Here is a 21,063-nt window from a genome sequence, read left to right on the forward strand (position 1 = left end):
TCTCAAAGCTAACGTTAGAATACTCTTTGGATGTTGAATTTAGCATGCTTAGCCTACTTACAGCTGCTTGTCAATTTCGTTGAAGGGCTCATTTTATTGACTCTGACACTGAATGTTTGCAAAATCCCGATGTAAATGGAAAAGTGTTTTCCAAAATTCAAAAGTGCTTGTCCCAAGGAGAAGTACAAACCTTTATTTTAACTATGTAGAAAACGTTAGGAATTGCATCCACACATCAGCAGTGACAGGCACTCAATTAGACCTATACACTCTGGCTCTCCACATACATCATAGTACGGTTCCGACAATTTGTAGCACAGACAAACGCGACATTCGCGGGTTGCAAATTGTCGGCAACTGCTGAAAATGAGGGAGATCTCCAGGGGTTTACGGGGACGAAAATCACACTTTTCACGCAGTGTCAATTTCTTTATTTTGAGTTTGGTTTACCATTCCCGGTCAGGTAGAAAGCATAGACACTTGTCTGTCCTATATGCTTTTGCCTATCCTTCTAACACAGACATAGTCAGAGGCACCAATTCCAAATAGCATTTCCACGTGTAATATGAGCGCGAAAGATTGAAACTCTGTGTAGTCTGATAGTTTGCCAGAAAAAAGATTTGCTAATCATACAATTGCTTGAATTCAGCTCGCTCCAAAACAAATAAAAATGTGAGAATGCTGCAATAATAGATAAGCCATGTGAAACTGCTTAAAACTGCAGAAACTTTTGCTAAAGCCTATGGTACGCTCCCGCGTCTGCGTCCCGCGGCCCGCGCACGCGGCACTGGTGAGCGCGTGACGAGAATTGCGTCATTTTTACGGCATGCGTTGTGTCTTTGAGTCGACCGAAATTTAAGACCGCGCGTCAAAGTGATGCGTAGACTGCACATGTGTGAAACGGAACTGCTGTAAACACTCCCCTCCAGTAGGTGGACCACATAGAAGAACAACACTTAAAACCAAAGATTCTAGAGCGCTTTGCTTAAAACCTAGAAACAAACCTAGACAGAAGAAGACTTGTTTGGGATCATAGAGCACTGAATGAGATGGCAAACAATAAAATAAAACTAATCATAGACTGTAGAAATGCGCTACATAGCACTAAAAACCGAATAGTTTATTTATGGTTCGACTACGGATATTTCACGTCATGTTCAAATAAAATGTGACAGCCCTACTATCTGCATAGAGAGCTGACATGTCTTTGGATTAAATGCATCTTTCAAAAATGAGCGTAGCCTAGCACCTATTACTGAACAATGCTAAAATCAAATCGCGAAACCCAGAGCCATATAAAGGTATCTATCTACAACGCTCAGGCGAAACCCAAACACTTGTTGATCGAGATGCATTCTCGCCTGTTCCGTATATAATGCGTTATCAATAGTGATTAAAATAATAAAGGGAATGTAGCCTACCTCTCCCAGGTGCAATCATTATCACCTACTCCTGAACATTGCTTAACTCAAATCTCGAAACTCGCCTGTCAACACAGGACAATGCGTTAACATAATAATAATTGAAGGAATAACCTAGGCTACCTCTCGCTCTAAATACACCCATTATCACAGTGAGACATTATACATTATGAACACAAAGAGTTAGGCTACTTCAAAACTTTTATTGACATGTCATAATTACAGGTTTTTGGTTCATACTTTTTGGTATGAGGCAGGTGTGAAGACTCAATACAAATTTAATTGAGGACATCTGTACGCACAACTCTTTCTTACCACGACACTGCTGTGTTTAGAAAAATGTCTTTACTTTGTATCGCACCAATATTGCTGCCCTCGCGGCACCGAGTCACTTAGCTATAGGCTAAGTAGCCTAATAAGCAAATAGGCTAAGCTATAAGCAAGTCTCCCAGCTATACAAACAGGTGTAATGTGTGTGTTCTGGTGGATGATAAATGGAGCGATGGGCCAACTTAACAAACTTCCCAGCAGACAGGCGAAAGTACTTGTGGTGCTTTTTCCTTCATTAGCTCTTCCTTCGTTCAGTGCTCGCACATCCCACGTTCTTCTTTTCTTCAGGCGTTTCAGGCTTCTTTGGTGGTTGTGTCCTACTTTCAGGCTCGACGTACCGCCCCCAGTCGGTGTGGCAGAGTATCACAGTTAATCCGTAGTGCGCAGGCGCTAACCTTAATGATTTAACGAGCATTCAGGACAGCAGAAGTTGGAGTATGCTTCACGTCCACGGCAAAAATGACGCACGTCTTGGACACGCGCAAATGTGACGCAGGACCGTACCAGAGCCTTTAGACTTAAAGAATGTTTGCTCAAAACTTAAAAATGTGTTGTTTAGATTCAAAAGATGTTTGCTTAAAACTTGTGTTTTCTTAGATTTAAAAAGATGTTGTGTTAGATTCAAAGTGTGTTATGTTTAAATTTAATTTAATTAACTATATTTAAATGTCTCACTTTGGCCTATAGGACACTGACTGGATCTGCTCCTAGTTATTTTAACTCAATAATCAAGGTGTACATCCCCAACCACCCACTGCGGTCTTCTGATGAGTGTCTGTTATGTCGACCAGTCTTAAACACTAGGTCTAATTCAAGACTCTTTTCCTCAGTGGTTCCATGTTGGTGGAATGAGTTGCCCAGTGCTCTCCGTTCCTGTGGTAGTTTTGGGTCATTTAAGAGGGGTCTAAAGACATTCCTGTTCAACATGTACTTAGTTCTTTATGGTTTGTAAAATATTGTTTTATTTCCTTTAGGCTGCTGATTAATTTGACATTATTGTTTATTATTGATATTCTCCTTAATGTAGTCTTACCATGTCATTGGTTTTTTATATTATTGATTGAATGGACATTATTGTTTATTATTGCTTTTTCCCTCATTTTCATTGCTTATTTTATTAGGCTATTGATTGAATTGACATTGTTGTTTATTATTGCTATTCTCCTTATTATAGTTTGACCAACATTCTAATCTGTTCCCTGTTAAATTTTTAAATATTAGTAAGTAAGTATTTAATTGTCTCTCTGGCAAGATAAATTTGTCACACAAGGAGCATCGGCGATACATACACAAAGATTTAATAAAAAATTCCACCTTGGTGGACATTAAAGATTTATTCTATTCTATTCTATTCTTACATAGACATACATAAAACATGAAACACATGGTATCCCCCCCCCTCCACAAAAAACATAGTCTAGGCACTCCAGCGCATGCACACACCTGCTCACACACCCCATACCTCCTCCGAAATACACACACACAATCCCCACACACACCCACAGCTCATCCCTGCTGAAAAAAAAACAGCAAGAAATTACAAACCAGCTTATGCTGGTAGCTGGTTTTAGCTGGTCTTTGCTGGTTTTCTTCCAGCTCTTGCTGGTCTTTGCTGGTGTAGCTGGTTAGGCCGACACCAGCTGGATATGCTGGCGTGATCATCTGATGAAGTTGGTCATGCTGGTTTGACCAGCCTGTCGTGTGGGATACAGCTGGTGCAAGATAGTGACCAGCCTGTCAAGCTTGACATTGTTGGTGTAAGATGGTCATGCTGGTTTGCTAGAATGACCAACATAAGCTGGCATGGCCAGTTAAACCAGCAGTGTAGACCAGCAACACCAGCTGAAATGACCAGCCTGAGGTGGTGCGACAAGCAAAACCAGCTGAATTACAATCATAAGTTGGGTAAACCAGCTGAAGGTATGTTTTCGCAAGAGTTTTGCTGGTCTAGCAGGTCAACCATCATAGGGTGGTCAAACAAGCTGGTTAACAAGCTGCTCAACCAGCAAACCACCTTAAGCTGGCCATGCTGGTTTTTTCAACAGGGATCAGATAAATAGTATATATAAAAAAGATTAGTCCATAAGGATGATTGCACTGCCACTAGTTATTGCACTATTGTCCCACCAGTTATTGCACTATTGCCCAACCAGTTATTGCGCTATTCCATCATTGAGTAGCTTAATTGATAATGATACTAGGGATAACTTGAATTTATTTAGCCTACAGAATGGGAGTCGGTATCTTTTGCCCAGAGGCAGCAGCTCATACTCCTTATTTAGGACATGGGTTGGGTCTGTGGCTTAAAACTTAAAACTTCCTAACTGTGTCCTCATAGATCTCCTTTAAGGAGGACGGTGGCTGAGTCCCCATTATTTTCCCTGCCCTCTTAACAAGGTTCTAGAGCTGTGCTTTGTCTTTTAAGGTCAGGTTGCAGAACCATGTTGTGATGCCATAGCGTATTATGGACTCAATAGTACCTCTATAAAACAACAACATAATCTACTTATCCACATCATGGACCCTTAGTCTATGCAAAAAATGTAGCCGCTGACAGATCCTTGAACAAACTCCACATGAGAGCTCCACTGTAGCTTACAATCCAAAGTAATACCCAAGTATTTAAACTGAGTGACTTGATCTACTACCTGTCCTTTGATGGACACAGGCATATGATCACCCACACCCCTGGGATCAAAGATCATCTCTTTTGTCTTTGTCGCATTTAAAATAAGGTTGTGACCGTCACACCATGACACTATGCACTGTATCTCTGTATGATACACCGTTGTGTCTGAATTAGCATACAGAAGGCTTAATAGAGCTGTATCATCAGAAAACGTAATAACAATGCTCACTGCACTCACTTCTACAGCTATTGGTATATAACGTGAAAAAAATTGGAGAACTTACACACCCCTGTGGGGCTCCCATATTGATATCCTTTATGCTAGAGAGAGTAGAATTGACCCTCACCTGTTGCTGCCTTCCAGTGAGGTATCTGGGGGAGAAATGTGTTAAAGCTGAGCTAAAATCCATGAACAATAGTCTGGCATAGGCCTTGGGGTTTTCAGTATGTTTAAGTACAAGATGAGTTGTTGTATTGAGAGCATCATCAGTACCCCTGATAGGCAAATTGGTAGGGATCTAGAAGATGTTTTACCTCATGTTTTAAAATACCCACCATTATACGCTCAAAAACTTTTATTATTACCGAAGTCAGGGCCACAGGTCTAAAGTCATTATTATCCTTTGGCCAAGGTTTCTTAGGGACTGGAACGTTAAATCTTCCGGGTTGGTCTGTTATAAAAACACAGCTGTGCGCCATTTCACGCAAGTCATCATCATCATCATCATCATCATCATCATCATCGCCCTTGGACGTTTTTCAGCCGGTTAGATGTAACCAATTGGACTAATATAAAATGGAATTTTCTTTTTTTTAATTTAAAATAAATTTTTATTATTTGTTCGTTCAGTTGTATGTCTTATATGTCTTGGTGTCACGGGTACGCTGGCGATTACGCCACTCCTCCGTCCGGCATATTTTGTCTTTTTTGTAAATTTGCTTGTTTATGTCTTAGTGTCATGGGTACGCTGGCGACAACAACAGTCCGTCCAACATCTTTTGTCTTGTGTCAATGTCTTGTGTGTGGAGTGCTTTAGGTTCATGTGAGCACATGAAGATTTTGCATGTGCACACAAAACTTTCACGTGCGCACATGAAACTAAACTTTAGATTTTGTTTTGCTCATGTCCCCTTAGGGACTCCGTACAGTACTGGCTTGTTATCCTTGGTAATTAGGGCTGTATTTAGTTATTTTAAGGTGTATATTATGTAGATTTAGATCAGGGGTCTCTAACCAACAAATAGACTTCCTCGTAAAATCCTTTGACTTGGAGTTTGACTTACTTTAAGACGTCATCCTGAAAACAAGCAAATTTAGCTCCCAGTACATTAAGCAAATTTGTCTTCAAAACAAGCAAATTTGGTTGTCGGTGCATGGACAAACGTGTCCTGATAAAGTCCTTAAAATAAGTCAAATTATTATTAAATTAAGTCAAAATGGTCTTGAAACGAGCACTAGGTAAGTCTTTTTATATTTAAAAAATATCAAATACATTTTTTGATCTTAATATAAGATTAACAACATTTGGTTACATTTTATTTTTTGCAGTGTGAAAACTTCTGCCAGTGACAGTTGTCTGTACCAATTGCCTTTCATACCACAAAGGCAACAACATGATGTTCAGTGATCAATATAAGGAGGGTTACTTAGTATCACAAAGACATAAAACTGTTTTTTTCCAATACCATTTTGCAAGCAAGACAGATTTTCCAGAACCTGGTCCACCAGACACAAGCAGAGGGGGAGTGGGAGGAGGGGCTGCCACCAGATCATTCAGACGAGTAATATACTGACAAGGGAAAACCAAGAACAAACTATATTAGTCTCCACATTGCAATGCATAAACTGCTTATTTCATACAATCTAACCTGTTACATTGTAAGTGTAAGTGTTATTAATCTTATATCAAGATCAAAATCTGCTTGGTATTGTTTTGAGTGTAAAGAGACTTGCCTAGTGTTTTCACATAATACCAAATAGACTTTTTGATCTTAATAGAAGATTAATAACACTTAGATTTTATTTTGTACAGTGCATAAATAAATTAAGATATTATTGCTCATATAATGATATATTATGAGCTTCATACACATTATAGAAAAATCTTGGATTACAAGTGAAAATTGGAAATTTGGCATGAACATAAACGAAAATGGGAAGAAAAAAATTCATTCGTTCTGAAATTCATTTTTGATAACCAGTTAATCAAAAGATAGAGAGGAACCTGCACACCTGTATTACATATTGCATTCAAGCAGTTTATAACATAATGCGGCAGATTATAACAAAATGCATCAGTTTTTACAAAATGCAGCAATTATTACATAATGACGTGAAACTTTATTACATTTTGTCAAGTTGTTACATAAAGCGGTGAAATTACATAATGTGTTGTTACAGACCTTCATTACATGAACTTTGTTCAAGAAAACACTACATATTTATCACGAGCTCAGAGCTGGAAACTGCCAATTGGGTGTCCTGACTAATATTTCAATTAATTAACAAGGCATTCAATGGGTCACCACTTAAACATCCGCATCCACATATTAGTCATTCTCCAGGTACAAGAAATATACTGTATATTTTGAATTACAACAAATACACATGATGTGTACAAATTACTACATGACATTAAGAACAAGTTTTTCATTTAACCAATTGTTATAGCTCTGCAGGTGTATATTGTCTGCTAAATACCATAACCATATCTAGACAGCTTTGTGTTGTAATAAATTAGTATCTAAATCACCGCCTCTTTTTGGACGCTTCACTTTCTTTATACCACATACTTGGAAGGTACTGATGTGTTTAAAATCATTAGGGTGAACCGCCACAGGACAGGGTGAATCACAGTCAGTTTGTTTAATGGTAAAATTGTTTGTAATGTGTTCGCTTATTCTTTGTTTGAGGGGCCAACTTGTACCAACATAAACTAGGTCATGAGTGAAGGAGCATGTTATCACATCATTGATTTTGTATGTTCTGTTGTTCAGTACAACTATGCACTTTCTTTTCTCGTAATGGCCACACCTACTGCAAAAACTGTTTATCTAATATAATCTATCGTAATGGCCACACCTACTGCAAAAACGGTTTATCTAATATAATCTAACAAGTGTTATTATATCAAGATCTAGAAAAAATCTAGATAAAAAATCTAGTTAAAATTGTTTTCAGTATAAAGAGACTTACCTAGCTCTTCCACGTAAAATCATTTGACTTAATTTAAGAAGAGTTTGACTCCTTTTAAGATGTCTCATCCTGAAAACAAGGAAATTTGTCTGCCAATGAGTTAAGCAAATTTGTCCTAAAAATAAGCAAATTTGTCTGCCAGTGTGTTAAAGGGATATTCCACCATTTGGGGAATTACACTCATTTTCCAATTGATTTTTACCTTTCTCCAGTTCATCCAGCCGTTCTCAGAGTCTGGCGATACCACTTTTAGCTCCAACCTAGCATAGATCATTGAATCGGATTAGACCATAAGCATCTCGCCTGCTAGCATCATGTTTAAAAGTGACTAAGATTTCCGGTAATTTTCCTTTTTAAAACTTGTCTCCTCTCAAGTTAGAAAGTGTGATAAGACCAACGGAAAATGAAACATGGTGATTTTCTAGGCAGATTTGACATGGAACTATACTCTACTATACTGCACTAGCCTCTGACATCCTTCCATCCATCCATGAGCCGGTGCTGCGCTTCACTGTCTGGTCGAAGGGATTTCTCGGGACAGCTGGACCTAGGCTACTCTGCGAAAGATCTGCCGAGGCCGCCGAGCTGTTCTGCCCTACAAAGCCAAAGAGCAGTATCTGCAAAAATGCCAAACTGAGAAAAACTGCTTTTTGTGTTTTTCTTACACCAAGTATAAGCATCAAATTATATTCAACAACAAGGGGTACCATTAGATAGATGAAAGTGAGGTGAATATTAAACATTTTGTTTTTTGACATTTAGGCAAAATTTGATAGTTTTATACTGTAGGCTATACTGCGCTTTGCCTTTGCATTGCTGCTTATACTTACATGGCCATACAATAACATGTTGCAGTAAGTGTAGCAAGTGATCATAATCACTCACTTTTTATATTAATTGAGGAGGTAATTACTACATTTTTAGTGAAGACATGCTGCTTGATGCCTTAACAATGGCAACTCTGTCATTTATAAACATTTATATAAAAATGGAACAAAATCAATCGGGTATTCATGTAGACTTTTATGTCAAGCAATATTGCATTGCTGCACACCAAAATCTAACCTTTGACACCTTTGCACACTGCTGCTTATATTTGTAAAAGTACATGTTAATTACTTTGTAAAATCTGATTGACTATTTTGAATGAATATGATACTTTCACTGGCATTTAATATTGTGAGACTGTATCATGATAAATACCTAATGTGTGTGTGAGTGTGAATGGTAGTGTGCCTTTTTAGAAGAAAGTCCAGGGCCTTTTAGTCTCAGTCTGTCCCTGTGCACACACACACACACACACCCTATTAGAGTAAGGGCAAGTGAAACAAAGGCAGAATGCAGTAATGGCAAGTGAAATCAAGGCAGTAAGGGCAGACCGATACTGCACTCTGCCTTGGTTTCACACTACTTTTCTATACAAACTGCAAACTAAAAATGTAAATTTAGCTAAGAAATGTATTAACCCTTAGAACCCTAAGCTGTTTTTAGGGCATTTTCACTACCTTTATTCATAAGGATTTATTCTGGTCATTGTAAGTGCCACACACACATATTATATATTGTTTTTTTCAGCGGAGTCTAGGCTATCCAGATCTGCCATCAGTTCATGTATTAGTACTAGCATTGATTTTATTTTTATTTTTCATCTGATCTATATCTCACCACAGCAAGCTCATAGCTCTATGTGCATTTCATGTGTGTGTAGGGCAGACTGTCCTGAATCGGGCAATATAATTGCCATGTTGGAGGGATACTCTGGGGCTGAGCAATTTACAGAAATATGTGGTGTGTGATTTACGGAAATAAATGCCATTTTTTATTTAGTGATAAAAAATGACCTTTCTGCGCTCCATATCTGTGACACGAACTGATCTGACCTGACTTGACCCGAGGTTGCGTGTTAGCCTGCGTGTATACACTCATAATGATTCTCAACTTTTTACTGCATTGCCATGAACAAAGTAAAGGCAAAAAAGGTGTTTCTTTATTGAACAAATTGGGATGCAATGTGAGCCTTGAATTGGATGCCATGCAGGAATTTGCTAGGATCTCAAAACCGGATTATGAACATGCTTTGCCATAGAGAAACACACGATAGCGTTGGATTATAAACATGCTTTGCCACAAGAACAGACAAAAACGTGGGGTAAGTCCAGCTATATGAAGTTATTATTTTTCTGTCACTTCATCTGTTTTATAACCCAGAAGGATGTACTTGGTATCAAATGATAGCTCTGAGTCTCCTCTTTTATCTGACATGCATGGCATATCTATCCGATCACGGGTCCGCGAGTAAAACGAGAGTAATGGGTGTGCTGCGTTGGTTTGTGTACATGACGTTATTATTTTGCAGTCACTTCATCTGTTTTTATAAGCCAGAATGATCGATAAACATGGTACCAATGGATTGCCCTGTGTCCCCTCTTTCATCTGATGTGCTTGCCATATTGATGCGATCAAGGATTCGCGAGTAATTCAAACGTGAGTAATGGGTGCGCAGGTGAACGCAGAGAAGTATAGACTGAAAATATGATGCAATTTGATTTAATTTCATGATTTTTTTAAATTTTCATACTTGATCGTACAGACAAGTGTGTAGTCTCTTTGGAAAGCCCCACTTCTGCTCTGTCATGCAATAGGTGGTTTCATCTCGCTGCAATGAACAGTTACGGAGCAATGTAACAGAGAAGAAAGGGTGTGTTTTTTGACGCACTTTGCGTCAATCGGGTTCTAAGGGTTAAGTAGCCATATGAAATTTTAACAGATTGAAGACCAGACCATGTACATCTTATTTGTGCAAAAATTTTTTTTGAAAAAGTGCAGATACTGCTCTTAGCCTTTGTAGGGCAGTGTTTCTGACCTGTGAGCTGCCATGCCAACTGCCTGGAGTCTTGATTGAGCAGACTAACGTTAACGTTGAAGTCCACTGAGTTGCTGATCAACAAGATCGCCCACGACTTCAGACTGTTATGCTTCCAGTGATCTCCAGACTAACAAGGCCTAACATTAATGTCATCTCCAGCATGCTAGTGAATCCACCGGGTTGGTCAGTTGTAAAGAACTTTGTTGGCGTTGCATCGGTTGTAAAGACACAGCTGTGAGCAGTTTCACGCGGATCATCATTGCCCTTGGACATTTTCAACGGGTTGGAAATTGGACTAATTTAACATAATTTTTCCCCTTTTTAAATGTATTTTCTTTTTTTGGTACTTTTTATTTGTTTATTTCTTTCATTGTCTGTTGTGTATGTCACGGGTACGCTGGCGACTACGCTGCTCCGTCCGGCATCTTTTGTCCTATGTTTGTTTTTTTTTTTAAATGTATTTGTGTCACGGGTACGCTGACGACCACGCCGCTCCGCCCGGCACCTTTATTTTTTAAGCGAACTTGGGTGTCTTGAAAGACGCTTTATCAATAAAATGTATTATTATTACTATTATTATTATTATTATTATTATCTTTGAGCTTTTAACATCTTATCAACCACAAAGGAAACTTAGATCTTCTAATGCTAATCTTTTCATTGTATCCAAAGTGCTCCACAAGCAAAGTGGAGTGGAGAAGCTCCTTTTTTCCATTATGCCCCAAAGCTATGCCTCTGTACATTAAACAGGCAAGTTCAGTGAATATCTTTTAAAGACCTAAAAACATACATAAGAGAGCCTTTAGTTAACTTTAACTCTTATCTTGCAGACTGCATTTTTGGATTATTCTACATTGGACTGCTGCCATTAGAGCTGCAGCCAGCCAGAAGCAGGTGGGCTCCCCCTATTAAATCAGATTCTGGTCTAGGTTTCTTTCACAAATATTGGAGTTTTTCCTTGCCAAAGTTGCCATATGGCGTGCTTGTAGGGGGTGAAGGATTAAGGCTGCCAGTCTTCTGGTCGTTGAGGTTCTTTAAACATTTTAATATAAAATCATGTAATCACAACACATACTGAGATCTAGTGATGGGGACGAGACCGTCTATGCCGAGTCCGAGTCAATACTGAGTTTTGAAGGGTCGAGACTGAGTCCGTTGGTTTTCAAATACAGTCGAGTCTGAGTCAAGACCGAGTCTTTGAGGAAGCAAGTCTGAGTCGAGACCGAGTTCTTTAAGAGTCGAGACTGAGTCAAGACCAAGACCATAAAAACATGTCAGTTTTCATATTCATGATTTAATTTCACCCCAGTTAATAATCAACAGTTAGGCCTACAGACTAAGCTAGATTGGGAATTGTTTAGAGGAGCAGTCTTAACGTCTTAATATGGACTATGCTGACCTACTGACGGCAGCAGAGCCATAGAGATAAATACAGGATAGTACAAAAATACAGGATAAATACAGGAGAGTAGAAAAAAATCCTGAGCCTGAACTTTTTTTCCTGGGTGGTAAGCAGGCCCCTAAACCAAGATATATGCCTTGATCAACATAATTGTCAAGCGGAATCCAGGGGTGTGCTCCCATGGGAGAAGATTTTGATAAAAAGTCCCTTAGATGATAGATTCTGGTGACTTTTGTGGATATAAATGAACATCATTCAGACATGAGATGAACAATGGGACCCTGGGCCTGGTAGGCCTGTTCATTAATCCTGCTTTAACTAGTCACTGACTTACCTGCATACTTATTGCTTGTATAGCATACTGAGACTACAGATACTACAGCCATACCAAGAAAGGTCAGTGGGTGGCAATTATAATACTCAAAAGTAAACTAGGAATTGATTAGTAGCCTAACAATTGACTAAAGGGTATGAACAAGTAGACACCATTTATTTTAAACATGTTATTCTTTATTCTATAAGTTTGTCGGACAGATTTCTTTTAAATTATTTAGTATATTTAGTATTTAGTTTTCCTTATCTTCTACTGTCTCTATTGTACAGTGGAGTTTTGTTGTTATATGTATATACTTATATTTACCCTTTCTGCTGTAAGTGCATGTTGTGTGTGATGTCTGTATGCTACTGAGACCTTGAATTTTCCCTTGAGGATCAATAAAGTATCTATCTATCTATCTATCTATCTATCTATCTATCTATCTATCTAAATTCTGGCGAGATGCCGTGTGTAATAACATATCCCGCATGCCTCGAGACGGACAGATGCGTAAGGGCGAGTTTATCCTCCGCTAATTTCTGACACAAAGTGACGAGTGGACGAGCGATTGTAAACGACAGATCAGAGCTAGTGAGCGGAGTGAATGAAATTTTGTTGGAGCGCGTAAACTTGGATGCTAAGCCTGTATTCTTTAGGCAATTAATCCCACTGATCCCTTTAGTTATACGCTTATGTGTATTGACGTTGCCAAGCTTGTTCATTGATACACTATCGGTGTTGCATTTTAAAATAAATGCTCTATGAGTGAAATTGACGTTGCTCTTAGTTCTTTGGGATTTCAGTTTTCTGTGTAAGGTGACAATTCAGCTTGTATTTTTTCTCCCTCTTTTAAAATGCAGCAAGCGTGAAGCGATTTCACTGGAGCTGGATGATTTTTAAGTGAAGCGGGGAGCGAAATTGAGCGGAGCAACCTGACGTGAATTTGAGCGGAGGAGCGGCCAAGTAAACAGCCACCTATGTAAGGGTGTGTTGAATTGCTCGACAGCTGCTTGATGACTAGGGTCTAACTCGTGCCGTGGTCTAGTTCCATATAATATTTCCCTTGCGCACAAAGTGCAGAAACATGCTCCTGGTTGCTGGAGTTTTTGACATCAGCTTCCAAAGGGCTTTTCGTCTCTACCCACCTCCTCTATCCAAGACCAGCGCCATTTATTCTTTTTACCTTTATCGACAAGTTTGGTGTCTTCCCCTGGCTTCATAAAGTTGCACTCTATGACTTTGGCTAGGTTTCACGTTGCCAGTGTGGGAAACACATTCGTATTGTATGGGAAACACAAAAGAAATTTGCACGTGAGATCCCGCAAGCTCAAACCTGATTTTTTCCCCCCGCAGAAGCAAAGTGCGTCAAAAAACACACCCTTTCTTCTCTGTTACATTGCTCCGGAACTGTTCGTCGCAGTGAGATGAAACTTTTAATGCGTGACAGAGCAGAAGTGGAGCTTTCCAATGAGACTATGCACTTGTCTGTACGATCAACTATGAACATTCTAAAAAATCATGAATTTAAATCAAATTGCATCATATTTCTATACTTCTCTGCGTTCACCTACGCACCCATTACTCTCGTTTGAATTAGGCCTACTCGTGAACCTGTGATCGCATAGATATGGTAAGCATATCAGATGAAAGAGGAGCTCTGTGAGACACAGAGCTATCCATTGGTACCAAGTATAATGATCTCTGAAACAAAAAATAAAATAAAATGGCACAGCACAGAAAATTATTATTGATAGTTTTAATTCTCAATTCATTATCAATAATAATTTTCTGTGCTGTGCCATTTTATTGTATTTTTTGTTTCATATCAATTCTACCAATAATGTACTGTAAATGAAAAAGCTGAATAATCCTGTCTATGCTGATACTAATGTTTTTGTTGTGGCTGTTAGGGGCAGCCGTGGCCCACTGGTTAGCACTCTGGACTTGTAACCGGAGGGTTGCCGGTTCGAGCCCCGACCGGTGGGCCGTGGCTGAAGTGCCCTTGAGCAAGGCACCTAACCCCTCACTGCTCCCCGAGCGCCGCCGTTGTAGCAGGCAGCTCACTGCGCTGGGATTAGTGTGTGCTTCACCTCACTGTGTGTTCACTGTGTGCTGTTTGTGTTTCACTAATTCACCGATTGGGTTAAATGCAGAGATCAAATTTTCCTCACGGGATCAAAAAAGTATATATACTTATACTTACTTATACAAGTCCTGCGATAATCCTGCTTTGTAACTGGCATTTTTTTCTATAGCAGATGCCTTGAATCTGTTGATGGTTATTCTGTTATTTGTAACTCAATCTGTCCATTATTAGTAATTTTTCAAAAATGTATTCCGGGGGAGCAGCCCCCCTAGTTTAACTGTGACTAACTCCTGCTGCTGGAAAAATATCTCAGGGAAACAATGATTTTAGGTTCCCAAATCAAAGCCTACGTGATGTTTACTAGGAAAATGGTCCATTCATTGTGCCCACCCAAAAATTACACTTGCCCCCCCAATCTGAGCAGTCTAGATCCGGGCCTGTAAGAAATGGTTATGGATATGGTTATGGGATTTGGCAGACGCCTTTGTCCAAAGCGACACACAAATACAAAAACAATATAATATTTAAAATTCAACAGGGAACAGATTAGAATATTGGCAATAATAGAATAATAATAAGAGAATAGCAATAATAAACAACAAGAAGAGAGAAGAAATATTCTTTTCTGATTGGCTGGTGGGGTGGCTATTAATTCTGAATAACAGGACACAGTTCCATATCAATGCTTATGAATGGTAACTATAACAACCGGACGACAGTTGCAGCGCTCTAAAATCTTTGGTTGCAGGTTTCGCAACAATGGAATCAACTGTAAACAAGCTAACTGATGCTATTGAAAGTTGTACAACTAGCTGAACTAGTGAGCTTTTTAAACGGAACCACGCGTTTCCTTTGCTTTACAGTGGCAACCGGGTGATAAGCGGGGAGTTGGGGAGTTTTTTGCCCCTCGCCCTCGTCCATTAATTCCGTATAACAGGACACCTCGGCGGCCGTTATCCCTTACTTAATCAACAGCCTAATGGAAATAAAACAATATTATACAAACCATAACGCATAAGAAGCGCTTAAAGAAATAAGTGCATGTTGAACAGATAGAGCCCTCTTAAACGACCCAAAACTATCACAGGAACGGAGAGCACTGGGCAACTCATTCCACCAACATGGAACCACTGAGGAAAAGAGTCTTGAATTAGACCTAGCTTTTATGAATGGTCGACACAACACACTCATCAGAAGACCGCAGTGGGCGGTTGGGGATGTACGTATGTCTTGATTATTGAATTAAAATAATGAGGAGCAGATTCAGTCAGTGTCAAAAATACAGAAGCCAAAAGCGTTCAGCCGTGACAGCCAATCGACATTGCCGGCGAAGCATAGACGCATGACCCCATTAGGAGGACATGCAAACATTTTGGTGACCTTTGACCTCTAGGGGGCGCTGCAATTAGCAAAACTGCATTTTGGCGTGTAGCTGTTGATGTGTTAGGAATCAAAACTTACTAGTGTACTAGTGGTCTAGTACTAGCGTACTAGTGGTGTCTGGTAATACTGTGGGAGGTCTTTAGGCCAACACATGCATGTCCGTGACATCAATTTAATCAAAAACACTAAAAAGTTTTCATGGATAACAAATACCAAAATTGGCACAGACCATTTTCAGACCATGCCGTATACATGCATTACTTTCTGGAACTATTGACAAAAGCATTCGCCCGTAACAGCCAATCAAAATTGGCGGTGAAGCCACCAAACAGGAAGTAAGCTCATATCTTAGCAAGCCTTTCAGATATCAAAACCAAACTTGGTACATGGACTAAGGACCCAATTAGGTGCTCAAGAAATTTGGTGACCTTTGACCTTGTGCGCTGCACAAATTAATTTTGGCTTGAAACTGTTGATCTGTTTGGAATTAAAACTTACTAGTGGTGTCTATTAATACTGTGGGAGGTCTTAAGGCCGACAAATGCCAACTTGTGATCAATCTGGCTGCCATCTTGGATTTTGTCGGAAACACAAAAACATTTTCACAGGTCACACAGTGACCTTATATCGAAGCTGTGAAGGCACCCATTGTGTTTCCACCCATTCTTCTTATTATTATTCTCCACTGGAAGTCTATGGCAGCCCATAGGTAAAAAGTTGTGAAATTTGGAACATTGATTCAGGACAGTCCATAATTCATTTCACAAAGTTTAAGGTCTGAACCACAGCCAGTCTAGTGCCACCAACAAGTCAAAGTTGGCATTACATCCATGCGATTAACTTTTGAACCGTGTGCCCGATTTTGAACATCGATATATAGTATCCTTGGATGACGCTGAACTCAACGCTTCCGCCATATTGGATTTGATCAAAAACACTAAAAAGTTTTCACGGGTAACAAAATGGGTCCGATTTTCACCAAACTTGACACACAAAATTTGGAAGCTCATTCTGAGGAGACCTTCGACCACTAGGGGGGTGCAAGAGTTACAGGAAATCAGCTAGTATTTCAGCAACACTTTCATGTATCGAAAACAAACTTGGTACATGGACTTGGGACCCCATCCTGAGGACGCACAATAAATTTGGGGTCTTTTGACCACTAGGGGGCACTATAATCACTTAGTTAATCACAGTTACTATGCTTCTTGGGGCTTGCCAATTTTTATAGATGCTTTATATGTATGTAACCCCTTTTTAATGAGCGCTAAAGGTTAACTTAGTTACACTAAACAATGGCGTGACAGGATCCTGAATTCTCAGTGGTGGAATAGTGAGTTGGCTGAGACTCCTGATACCATAAATATAACTGTATAGCTGTGTAGTAGGATTATAAATGGTGAATATAAATATGAATAATTATAAATACAAATTTAGTAGCGCGGTGCCTCCACTGTAAAAATACTACACTTACCTTGGGCTAGTGTATTATGCACTTCTACAGAATTTAAATAACAATGTGAAAATAATAACTGAGTGTCTATTTACACCCCTGGTACGAATAGCCTTGGTCACACAGCTGAGCTATTCATACCCTGTGACATAACAACAAAAAGACGTTGCTCACGTGCACAAAAAACATGGCGGACATTCGTTTTTCGTCAGCAGAAAGTGAAGAATTCTGAAAGGTTTTAGATTGAAAAGTCTTGTTTTATTTTCATAATCTTGGTTCAGTGAACGCATACAACCATCAGTTTGTTAGTTAACAGAAATTTTGTGAATATGACGTTCAGGCCTAGAAAACTATAAGTTTACCTGCAAACACTATGTCCTTGTGGAAGCAGATAGTGCAGTGGTCACAGACAAGGGCTGGCATGCGGGAGACCGGGGTTCGATTCCTGTGCGATGTGTTTTGGCAGAGTGAGTGTGCATGTGTACTTAATAGCGGATCGGGCCGCAAATTTCTGTCCGAACCCGGCCCGCGTCCGACAGAGTTGCGTTCGAACCCGACAGGCATTTTCATTTTTATGTCCGAACCCGACCCGAGCCTGACGCAGATGATGCCTCAGTTATTCCCATGCTAGTGATTAAACGTTCACGTTTGTGGATAGCCTGTCTTTTTAGCCCATTAAACGGAACACACAACAAAATATAGCTGCAAGCAGCAATGAGGGGGCCAAGCAGTTAAGCAGGAGTTGGGATTGGATTGGATTGGACTGGACTTGACTGTGTTGTGTTAGATTGGATTGGATTGGACTTGATTGGATTGGACTGGACTGGATTTGAAGGTCACCGAATTTATTGTGTGTCCTCAAGATGTACTCCTAAGTCCACATACCAAGTTTGGTTTAAATCCGTGAAAGTGTTGATAATTATAGCACCCCACAGACGAGACGAGAGGAAAAATGTTCGTCAACAACCTTTTTTTCCATGACGAGACGATGACGAGACTGCACTAATGTCCTGAAACACTGACTAAGACTATCTTAAGATGCATTATTGTTGACGAAAAAAGACAAGACTAAAATGTTTTGCATGAAATAAAAACTAAGATAAAATCTCTCTTCATTTTTATCTACAAAATGAGAAGATAGAATAGCTGTTACGTTTTCAAAATATTCCGAATGAGTTGGTTCATGCGCAGCAGCTTTCCTGTAGGCTAGTCTACAGTACGTGCTGTTGCTGCAACCCTGTGGCTGCAGCACAAAACTACATGGAACAAGAACACTGGAGATTTCTGCCAGAGTTAGCAAGCTAACTACCTAAGCTTTATGCCACAATGCTACATACCCAGAAGTTGAAGCTTCTCTCATACATATACAAATTAGCATCCCCCAGAATGTCCATACGAAAAATTTCAGCAAGTAATGTCAACTATTTTACTAGTTACACTGATGATGCAAAGTTTGCTAGCAAGTAAGCTAATATGGAAAGTTCGCTAGCAAGTTAGCTAAGATGGAGAGTTTGTGTTGCGTTTGGGCGCATATCGCCATCTAGCGTGGCGGAGTAAAACATTCATACTTGGGTCTAAGATGGTGTTTCTCAAACTTTTTCAGATGAAGGACCACTTAACTAATCAATAAAAAAGAAACACACGAAACACCTAGCTAAAAAAAAAAAAAAAATAGACCTAGCAGTATATTAGCCTACACAATACTCACTGAACCACCTTGCTTATTGTCTTTGCACTTTGCTTAATTGTGTCAGAGGATTCATATGATTTAAACTGGCATATGGACAGTGTTGTAGAACTGTTTGAATTTACATACAAGTTGGTTCAATATTGCAAACAACCCATCTATATTATTTTACCACGTCTGCTTATGGACCACTTGGGATAACTTGCGGACCACCAGTGGTCCCCAGACCACACTTTGTAAAACACTGGTCTACGAAGATCAAGATCAGTCAAATCTTTTACTGTCTATGGTCAAATCCCAGCCGAGCTATAACTGTAGCTTGACTTACCTGTGCATGTAAACATACTGACTGACAAAAAATCTAAATGAGTAATTATAACAGACGAGTAGCCCTGTGGACACACAATATTGTTAGAAAATTGAGATGTGTGAAACATTATTTGACTGAAATGGTAATCAGAAATAATTTGTTATAAAAAAAGACTAAAATGTTTTGACTAAAACTGACTAAAAAGACTAAGATAACTTTAGTTTTCTTTTGACTAAAACTAGACTAAAATGACGAGACTTTTTGTTGACTAAAACTTGACTAACAAAAATGATATTTGAATGACTAAATATGACAAAGGCTAAAAAGGACATTTCGTCACAAGACTAAGACTAAATTAAAAATAGGTGACAAAATTAACACTACTAGTGGTGAAAGCACACCAAATTAATTGTGCATCCTCAGGATGTAGTCCAAAGTCCACATACAAAGTTTGGTTGCGATAGGTGAAAGTGTTGCTAATCATAGAGCCCCTAGTGGTCAAATGTCACCAAATTTATTGTGGGTCCTTAGGATGTGTTTACGAATCAACGTATCAAGTTTGGTGTCGATACGTAAAAGTCTTCCTAATTATAGCGCCCCTAGTGGTCAAAGTATACCAAATGTATTGTGTGTCCTCAGGATCAGGTCCCGAGTCCATGTACCAAGTTTGGTTTTGATAGATAAAGGCGTTGCTGAGATATGAGCTAATTTCCTGTATCTCTAGCGCCCCCCTAGTGGTCGAAGGTCACCAAATGTATTGTGTGTCCTCAGAATAGGGTCTCAAGTCCATGTACCAAGTTTGGTTTCAATATGTGAAAGCATTGCTGAGATATGAGCCCACTTCCTGTGATTATAGCGCCACACAGTGATCAAAATGTACCACATTTCTTAAGCCTCCTCCTTATTGGGTCCTGAGCACATGTGGTAAGTTTAGTCTTGATACGAAAAAACCTTGCTGAGATATCACTTCACTTCCTGTTTGGCGGCTTTGCCGACAATTTTAATCGGCTGTTACGGGTGAACGGTTTTAGATTTTAAGATGAAAAGGGATGGTCTGAGGCTTGGTCTAAAGATCATCTGAACTAAGTTTCGTGAAAATCTGACAAACTTTGTGACCTGTGAAAATATTTAGGTGTTTTTGATTAAATCCAATATGGCGGCCGAATCAATTACGATGACATCACGAAACGTTCGATTTTGACATCTTCATTTCAAAAGGCTATATCTTAAAAGTGATAAGAGATAGAGACTTTCTGTAAATTAGAGAAATATTAAGGATGACCCAACGTTTATGTAGAGATTAAATGTTTATATCTAATTTGCATATTATGACGTCATATGGTGGCGGCCATCTTGGATTATAGAATTTTCATGAAAAGTTGCATGTTTGAATGATAAAATGCACCACTTCTTTTCCCCCAAAATGTCCCTCACCTTCTGTATGCTATATTGCACAATACTGAATGCTCAGGTAAATAGTAAGTAGTAAACAAACTGTATAAATCATTACTAATAAATGGCAGAAACAAACCAAATGCATGTAGCGGTAGGCTGGCCTTTTGCTGTAGAGATTTTCCATTTACTACATACAGTAGGCACTCTGATTCCATGTATGGGGCACATATATATTATTCAGATGACACACAAACACAATTAGACAAGACCTGTTTAGTTCAAAAGCTCACTTGCCACGGCAAGGCACAGATCAGGATTGAGATGACGAGACAAGACGAGACAATATTAGTATTTTTTTTCTTTTTGTTGATGTTTCTTTGTTTGTTTGTTTTTCTTAGCTGACAAAGACACACACATCACAAGGACATGAACACACAAAAAAAGAACACATAGGCCTAGTGTATGTCCTAAATGGTCAGGGAAATAGGTAGCAAATCAATAGTGTAATCATTACTAATAAATGGCTGACAATTTTTTTTTAATGACTCCCTATCCCTATCCATACAGGGCCGCCATTCCCATCATCTTG

At 39.2% G+C, this 21,063-nt stretch overlaps 1 protein-coding gene across 6 annotated transcripts in view; it reads right to left on the reverse strand.

Moving 5' to 3' along the window:
• nphp3 (nephronophthisis 3) overlaps window positions 1-21,063 on the reverse strand; it is a 193,776-nt gene that overhangs the window by 73,526 nt on the left and 99,187 nt on the right. For all 6 annotated transcript variants that reach the window (XM_042068006.1, XM_042068003.1, XM_042068005.1 and 3 more), the window contains one exon: window positions 6,067-6,170. In XM_042068006.1, coding sequence (XP_041923940.1) covers window positions 6,067-6,170 — 104 coding nt within the window. The remainder of the gene's footprint in view (window positions 1-6,066; window positions 6,171-21,063) is intronic.

Source organism: Alosa sapidissima, chromosome 17, assembly GCF_018492685.1.
Source record: "Alosa sapidissima isolate fAloSap1 chromosome 17, fAloSap1.pri, whole genome shotgun sequence".
In the NCBI taxonomy this organism is placed as follows: domain Eukaryota; kingdom Metazoa; phylum Chordata; class Actinopteri; order Clupeiformes; family Clupeidae; genus Alosa; species Alosa sapidissima.